The 9,520-nt window shown below is 35.2% G+C and overlaps 2 gene segments (V, D, J or C); one reads left to right on the forward strand and one right to left on the reverse strand.

Moving 5' to 3' along the window:
* Positions 1-1,055: 1,055 nt before the first annotated feature.
* Positions 1,056-3,626, reverse strand: LOC107739545 (Ig kappa-b4 chain C region-like). The segment is given in 2 exon segments: positions 1,056-1,522; positions 3,509-3,626. Coding segments are annotated over 2 exon segments (423 nt in total).
* Positions 3,627-3,846: 220 nt separating this feature from the next.
* On the forward strand, positions 3,847-4,415 carry LOC107739546 (Ig kappa chain V-I region Gal-like). The segment is given in 2 exon segments: positions 3,847-3,918; positions 4,091-4,415. Coding segments are annotated over 2 exon segments (351 nt in total).
* The last annotated feature ends 5,105 nt before the right edge of the window (positions 4,416-9,520 follow it).

A 9,520-nucleotide genomic window follows, 5' to 3' on the forward strand; every position in this document is an offset into this window, starting at 1 on the left:
TTCACTTCCCTTTAAGAGATTCAAAGTTAATCAAGTATATCTGAAGTGCAGCAGCCCGTAAAAACACATTTTACCAGCCATCACACATATTTCTGTATTTAGATTTAAAACAATTTATTCACTATACATATATAATATATATTTTGAAAACAGATAAATGTAACACTTACATTTGGTCTCTCTCTCAGTGTCTCATCAAAAGGTCCAGTCTCCTGAGTCTCTGTCTGTTAAAGCAGGAGATTCTGCTTCTATCAGCTGCACTGCATCTTCTGTAATTGGTTATTCCATGAGCTGGTATCTGCTACAACCTGGAGAAGCTCCTAAACTCCTGATTTACTACAAGTAACCTTGCACCTGGAATTTCAGACCGGTTCAGTGGAAATTATTCTGGATATGAATTTATGCTGAACATATAGAGTCCAGTTTGAGGATGAAGGAGATTATTACTATATGGGGTTTTATTCTAAAACAGTGTTCACACAGTGAAACAGCATCGTACAAAATCTTTCCTCAGTCTGACTACACAGTGAATGTACTCAGTAACTATGTACTAATTTCTATTAAATGAGAAATTTATATCTCAGTATGAACAGAATATTTAATCAATCTACACTTTCTGTCTATGATTTTGTGATGAAGATATTTTTTTTTCATCCTGTTTAAATGCATAAATCCTGACACCCATTTGTAGATTTCAGACTATTAGACCCAATTTTAACGTAATGAAGTAAAATAAGATCAAAATTATTAATAAAGCCTTATTATTGTCAATGTGATGTTGAACTAATAAATAATATTTTTTTCCTTAATTAAATGCAGCTAAAATATTTTATTAAATTAAAATATAATATAATGATTAAGATGCCATGTTAAAATAAATATCTCTTTTGCTGTAACTGATATTTTCAATATTAAAATATTCTCTACAAATCTAGGCTGCTCATCACAATATCACACGTCCTAAAAAAATTAAAAACCAATAAAAGTGGTACAGTATTTAATATTTTAGTAATAAATAAGCACCATATTTAAGACAAAATGCTTTTATTTGGCAGCAAGAATAAAATGATCAACAAAACATTCATAGCATTGCAGTTGTAGAAGTATAACACTTAAGAATATATGAGCAATATACTAACAGCATGAAAGATTAATTGTTGAGCAGTGGCTGATTTAGGACAGTGTGTGTGTGTGTGTGTGTTTCATTCATCGCACTGCTGTGTGTTGAGGCTCTTGGTCACTGCACTGTGGGATGGGTGAGTGGCGTCACAGCTGACGGTTGTTGCTCTGCTCCACTCACTCTCAGTGAGGCTCAGGCTGCTGCTCCAGCTGTACAGTCCATCCTTCTGCAGCTGACTGGGACTCAGATCGACACCAGAGCTCCTGCTGCTGCCGTCCACCTTCCAGCTCAGCTTCCAGTCAGAGGGGAATCCCTTACTGGCCACACACAGCACTGTAGCCTTACCCTGCTGCAGCTCGTCTCTGGAGGGCGGCAGCACTGTGAGAGCGGGACGAGCCGCAGCTAAAGAGAGACAGAGATGGAAACTGTGATGTTTCATTCTTCTGAAAAACAGCTCTGTCAGTCATTCTGAGAGTCTTTCACTTCCTTTTAAGAGATTCAGAGTTAATCAAGCAGATCTGAAGTGCAACAGCCTGTAAACACACATTTTATCAGCAAACACACGAATATCTTTAAATTTAAATTTAAAACAATTGATTCATTATAGGTAATATTATATGGTTTCTGTCAACATATATTCAAATTACTGTTAAAATATTTGTTAAAAGCCTACAGTATTACTTACAGTTATAGCTGCTTGAAGTTTGAAAACTACACCAGAAGAAAACACATTTCTGTCTCATGTGACATTCAATTAAAAAAGTAATTAATCTTAATTAAAACCTAATTAATCAACACTGTAAAATAATGCTGCAATTGGTTATATAAACTTAATGTTTTTTGAGATAACTTAAATATCCAATTTAAGCAAACTAAAATGAAGTTAACTTATAATTTTAAGTCAAGCATGAACACTTAAAACTTTAAACACTTTAACACTTTAAAACTTGAAATAACACATTCCCCCGGTTTCACAGACAAGGCTTAAGCCTAGTCCCAGACTAAAATACATGTCTGAGCTGTTTTATCTGAAAGAAACTCACACTGACATTTCTTAAAATATGTAAGTGTCATTGATTTGTCTCAAGATGCACACCAGTAATGTTTATTTCTAAGGCACACTTATAAAAACTGCCAAAATGTCCCAATTTAACCATGGCTTAACCCAGGCTTAATCTAAGCCCTGTCTGTGAAACCAGACCATTATTTATTTTGATGTTGAATTTTAAGTTGTGAAGCAGATCTGAATTTCAACAGCCTGTAAAAACACATAAGTATCAGTATTCATATTAATATATTCAGAGTTTATAAAAATCAAGAATTATAACGAGAGAGAGTTAAACTTATACATTTTGTAATGGGTTGCAGTATAAAGCGCACAACAAAGGAGTAGAATTCAGCAAACAAACAGTCTTTAATAATAAAATCCAGGAGAAACTCAAGAACAGAAATTCAAACACGATACTGGACTAACAACACAAGAAAACGCAGGGCTTAAATAACCAGGTGAAACGAGGGAGAACAGAAACAGGTGGAACTAATCAATTAACTAGACAAAATGAAAACTAGGTCAAATGAACGAAACAATGGAACTGAAAACAGACCAGATACGTGACAATATTGGATTTATATCTTCCTTTCAGGTTTATATTTTGAACAATATATTAAGGCTTTAAAAAGAATTTTTTTTATTTTATTTTATAAGTATTTCACCTAAAATTGGGGTGTTTTGTTGTTGCTATACATTAAATAATGTCATTTTTTTCTCCTAATGAAAAATGTAAAAATGAAAGAAATTTATTTTCTGTTCATAATTACACATTCAGATTCATAGTGAAATCATGTAACAGTAAAGTAAAGATTTTTATATGTGTTCAATTCCCCATTATACAGTACTTATTTATAGTAACTGACATCTGAAACAGGAGTTTCTATATTACTCATCTCATGACAAGTACACACAAATAATCTATAAAATGCATTTTTTTAAACAATTTTTCCACTCAGATAGATAAACTGATCATTAAGGTTAACTAATTATTTTAAACCAGTTTAGAAGTATATATGCTTGTAGTCATGCCACACAAAATTAAAAATAAAAAAAACTTTAGTTACTCTTCTTCTATTGGTCGGTTTTTCTGCTCACGCCAAGTACATAAAAATTATCTATAAAAATTTTTTTTAAAAAACAATTTACCACTTAATTAATGGTAAATTAATGGTCATTAAGTTAAACTAATTATTTTTAACACTTTTAGAAGACCTATGTATGCTTGTAGTCATGTCACTTAAGGCAATATAAATACACACACACACACATATATATATATATATATATATATAAATGTTCTTCTTATTAGAAATAGAAATAGAATGAGATTTACTTACTTCCAATTGAGAGTCGGGTGCCTCCACCGAATGTGCGCCACAGTGATACAAACCCAGTCACTGGCTGTACAAAAACCTCCTGCACTAAAACTGACACTGACATCAACTCTAGCAATAACACTGACACTCTAAGATTGTATCTTAGTTTAGTTTTGCTTAGACAAGTCAAAATTATTAATTCACTATGTTTATTTTACTAATGTTAATTAAATGCTGCATGTATGCATTTAGATTTTTTTGAGGTAAATTCCAGGATGCATCTGAATGTGTTTTTGAAAGTGTTTTGCATATTAACTGAACACTGCGCTTAAAACTCCGCTGATTATTAGTGTGTGACACTGACATACACAGATAAGAAACAATGATTTCTCTTATACTAATGCTGGGGACACTGGGTCTGCTTGCTCAAGGTTCAAAAATATATTTTCTACATTATGAAATTAATCATTTGGAATTAATTTGATATTATTTTAATTTGAGCTTTTAGTCTTATTATATTTAGTTATTGGAGTGTTATTGGAGATGAAAACTTGTCTTGTATTTTGAAGTAATTGTAATGTTTGTTTTTGATCTCTCTCTCAGTGTCTCATGAAGAGGTTCAGTCTCCTGAGTCTCTGTCTGTTAAAGCAGGAGATTCTGCTTCTATCAGCTGCACTGGGACCAGTGGAGTTGATGATGACATGAGCTGGTATCTGCTGAAACCTGGAGAAGCTCCTAAACTCCTGCTCTATAAAGCAAATCGACTTCATTCTGGAGTCCCAGATCGGTTCAGTGGAAGTCAGAATGGACTTCATTTTACACTGAATCTAAGTGGAGTCCAAACTGAGGATGCAGGAGATTATTACTGTATGGGGGCTTACAGTGGTGGAGTGTGCACACAGTGAAAGAGCTTCATACAAAAACCTCCCTCAGCTTGACAGCACAAAGAATATGAGAATACTGAGAAGTTTACAATATCAGTCAGTTAAGATATAATCAGATAAGTTGTGCTTAATTATTTGCAAATATAGATAGTTTCAAATATAGATAGTACACAACAAGATAATACACAATGAATTAATTAGACTTTAGTTCAATATGAATGAAATATGAAATTCATGTGTCTGTTTCAGTAAGCACATACGCTTTCATTCATCCTTGTAGCTGCCCTAATTTGTAGCAGTTTGAACAACAGCAGTAACAATCTGTCCATGACATTTTCCATATAATTTAGATTTGAAATGAATTCAGCTGAAATGTATAGCCTATACAGTGAGTGCATTTTAGCCTTGGGCAAGTTAAGCTTAAATTCAGATGGTAGGATCCTAAAATCTTCAAAAAGCAGCAGCAAAGGCTGATGTGAGCATTATTATATGCAGCATGAAGACAACAAATCATATTCTCACATTATACTTTTTATGAATATGTGAACTCCTGCCATCAAAAACATAAATACTCTCCTTTTAATTACATTTTAAAATGTAGTGTTAAAATATAAGCATTCCTATCACATTTAAATCATAATATTAGTCATCATAATCATCTGCTCTTGCATCAACATCATTTGTTGGTCCCGGAACAATACGTCAAAGAAACATATTCTAACCCTAGTCATAAATTACAACATAAATCAGAGGACAATTAGGCTATTGCCACGTTTATAGTGTTTTCTGTGTTTCCCTGTTCGCCCGCCTTGTTGTGGTCATTGACCCAGTTTCTGTTCACCCTTGATTGCCTAATTCAGTTCACCTGTGTTTAGTTAATTAAGTCTTTAGTGTTAAGTCTTTTTATTGATCAATAACTGAGATTGTTAGAATTTTAAAAGTGTCCAAAAAAAAAAACAGTAAGGGAGGTAAGAGGTTCTTGTTCTCAAAAAGAACTTATAGAGCTATGATTTTATGACTGACAGCTCTCCTTCTTCCTCCTAAAGCAAACATGACTTTAATATCTGTCATTCTAATAATGACAACCTGCATCTGCAGTAAGTACATAGATATTCATATCATCAGTTGATCTAGAAATTAAAGGGGTCATATGATGTTGCTAAAAAGAACATTATTTTGTGTATTTGGTGTAATGAAATGTGTTTGTGGTTTAAGGTTAAAAAAAAACATTATTTTCCACATACTGTACATTATTGTTTCTCCTCTATGCCCCGCCTTTCTGAAACGCGTCGATTTTTACAAAGCTCATCGGTCTGAAAAGCGAGGTGTGCTCTGATTGGCCAGCTATCCAGTGCGTTATGATTGGCTGAATACCTCAAGTGTGTGACAGAAATGCCACAGGTGCTGAGATCAGGTTTATACTTTATTTCATGTAAATGCACTCATAAACTTATCTTCATGTTTTTGACCTGAACATGTAATTGTTAAAATTTAGCTTGGTTTTGATCTTCATGTCAGAGTCTATTGTCATTTATTGGTAGTGTTCAGTGTGCAAAATGTGCAACACCATACTTGTAATGCACCATACTCTTGCTTTTATTGCAAGAACAGGACATTGGTTCTCAGTCTGGCAGATATATTATAACGAAGTGTTAGACTTTTACAACCTTTAAGTGTTAGTGCTAATTTTATTGTTGGTTACGGTGTTTTCTGTCTCTCTCTTCAGGTTCTGTGGGACAGACTTTGACTCAATCTGAAGATCAAACAGTGAAGCCTGATCAGACTGTTCACTGTAATCATACACCAGCAGTGAAGTGTTGGAAATCTGAGTGTCAATCTGAGCTGGCAATTAGAATTGGAGAAACCATTGTTTCTTAAGTGTGTGTGGTGTCACACTAATAATCATCAGTGGAGTTTTAAGCTCAAGAAACATTTCAGATTATTATCAATATTGAAAACTAATAAACTGCTTAATATTTTTGTGGAAACTAGCATCATTGTGGACAGAAGCCTGCTTTGCATTGAACTGCATGCTTCAGTGCTCTGGAGGTCTTTATAGATCTGTGACTTTGCGATTTTATGACTGACGGCTCTCTTTCATGAACCGATCCAAAAGCAACCATGTCTTTAATAGCCATCCTTATTTGGACACTCACAACCTGCACCTGGAGTAAGTATATAGAAATTCATATCATCAGCTGATTTAGAGAAAACTAAAAATTTTGCAATCCACAGGTGCTGAGATCAAGATGTAGTTTAGACTTAATTTCATGTAAATTCTGTGTATACATTTATAAACACACATTCATTCTTATATGCATGTTTTTGCCTGAATAAGCAGTACACATTATATATATTATTATTGAACTTTAACTTATATGCTTTGATATGAATTGTGTTTTTCGTCTCTTCAGGTTCTGTGGGGCAGATTCTGACTCAATCTGAAGATCAAACAGTGAATCCTGATCAGACTGTCATTATTCACTGCAATCATAAACCAGCAATAAACGATTAAACCAAATACCTCTCTGTATCGCATGTCCTGGTACCATCAGATTCCTGGAGATGTTCCTAAACTCCTGGTCTAGGCCTACTACACATCAGACAGCACTTGAAATATTGTAATAAACCTCTTTTTTAACTTAAAGCGGTTCAATCAAATTAATGGAGGCCAGAGGGTACATCACAACACCAGAATTTTATAGAAAATTATCACTTTATTTGACAATTGTACATAGAAAAATATAACCGTTATGTAAAGAGACATTTAAATAAGTTCAACGAACATTTCACTCACTCCACCCACACTAGGACAAACGGCACTACGCAAGTGAAACTTCAACACTGCACTCTAGTGGTTATTCCCAGCCCCGCACGGCACACTAGAAATCGTGGTCACACAATCAGTTTAACAGGTGAAAAGATCAGCGCCTCCCCAGTCCCGTACACGGAGACGGAGTAATCATGTTCATATAAACTTTAAAACTCACAACTACCATACACACTCACACATACACACAACACATAAAGAGACTTAAAATGTAAAACACTTCCCCGTTTCCCGGACACAAGACCCCACCCCGGGGTCTGGGGAAAAGCTCTCCTACTCCCCAGCATTATCTAACTACACAAATTCAATCTATCTAGCTATCTTCGTTGCCGGACAAACCCTAATGGTCTCGAGCAAAACCAAGCGTCCCCATCTTCCCCTGAGCGCGAAAAGCCCGTCCCGTTCACTCAGCCGAAAGCCTCTCCTCTCACCTGTTCTCCTCCTTAAATGTCCTCCAGGTGAGTTCAATTATCCATACATTCAGTCAATCAGAAGAGAACATGCTGCAAAAAGGTTCCTATAGGCGGGGCCAAAGCCCAACTAAGAAAAGAAATCCCCCAGCATTCATCACAATATTAAGGAATGTGCCATTTATTTCACAACCCTATTTTTCTCAAAACAAAATCTATAATATGAAAAGATTTTCTAGAATACTATTTTTTTTCAACTGGTTTACATTTATAATGTGATTAATTCAGCATTTCTTCAACTTCTGAATTCATTCTGTACTCTTCCTGACAGGAGTCTCTAGAGTGGAGAGTGTTTTTCAAGTTTACTGCTTCACACTCACAAAACTCGGTGTGTGTTCAGTCCTGCCAGAGTCATTGACACACAATAAAATCAGTTTTACTAATTGTGGCTACACTCCCAGACAGCAGCTGACTCCGCGGCAGATCCGTTTTCAAACCGGCAAATCCGCGTTACAGTCACATCCGTTTCAGTGCTGTAACACGGATCCAGCCCGGGCGCGGTTCCAGTGGGCGGGAACTACAGGCGCAGAGCGGATCCGGGCCGCGTCCGTGGAAACGAGCGCACGTTTTTTTCTGGAGTTCAGAACAGAAGACGTCACGATCGAGGCAGAAACAGACTGTAGGCTACGCTGTTATGCTCAAAAACCTCACCAAGGTATGTTACACCGTGTGAGCAAACTGTTCTACTAATAAATTAATTTCTTATTATGTTGTGTACTCGATAACTTAAAGGTTTGGTGTTTTTATTGCTCCTTAGATCGGTGTCGGACTGTAATGTTGGCGAACACTTAGGCCTATGTTATCAGAGGACTGATAACATGAAGAAAACGTCCAGAGGTCTGTAATTATACGTAATTAACGGATTTTAACTTAATTACTTAATTTAAACTTTTCAGTGCTGTAACACGGATCCAGCCCGGGCGCGGTTCCAGTGGGCGGGAACTACAGGCGCAGAGCGGATCCGGGCCGCGTCCGTGGAAACGAGCGCACGTTTTTTTCTGGAGTTCAGAACAGAAGACGTCACGATCGAGGCAGAAACAGACTGTAGGCTACGCTGTTATGCTCAAAAACCTCACCAAGGTATGTTACACCGTGTGAGCAAACTGTTCTACTAATAAATTAATTTCTTATTATGTTGTGTACTCGATAACTTAAAGGTTTGGTGTTTTTATTGCTCCTTAGATCGGTGTCGGACTGTAATGTTGGCGAACACTTAGGCCTATGTTATCAGAGGACTGATAACATGAAGAAAACGTCCAGAGGTCTGTAATTATACGTAATTAATTAACAAATTCTTAATTACTTAATTTAAACTTTAGTAATTTTAACTGCTTCTATTAATTTTTATTGTTTAAGATTGCTGCGTGGTAGTTAGTGATGAGCTAGCAATGTTAACGTTTAAGTGCTAACCCTTAAGGCTGCATGCATTTATTTGATCAAAAATAAAGTTAAAAAAAAAGTAATATTGTGAAATATTATTACAATGTTAAATTACTATTTGAATATATTTTAAAATGTAGTTTATTCCTGTAAATTTTCAGCATCATTACTGCAGTCTTCAGTGCATGATCCTTCAGAAATCATTCTAACATGCTGATTAAGTGCTGGATTTTTTATTGGTACTCCGTTATCAATAATGGTTCTTATTATTATCAGTCGTAAAATAAAAAGGCCGTTTTTGCTGCTTAATATTTCCTGGAAACATTTTTATGATTATTTGATGAATAGAAAGTTTAAAAGAACATCATTTATTTGAAATATATTTTTTGCAACATTATACATGTTTTTACTTTTATCAATTTAATGCCTATATGCTGAATAAAAGCAGACATTTCTATTAAATAACACA

Source organism: Sinocyclocheilus rhinocerous, unplaced genomic scaffold, assembly GCF_001515625.1.
Source record: "Sinocyclocheilus rhinocerous isolate Xijiao unplaced genomic scaffold, SAMN03320098_v1.1 scaffold314, whole genome shotgun sequence".
NCBI lineage: Eukaryota > Metazoa > Chordata > Actinopteri > Cypriniformes > Cyprinidae > Sinocyclocheilus > Sinocyclocheilus rhinocerous.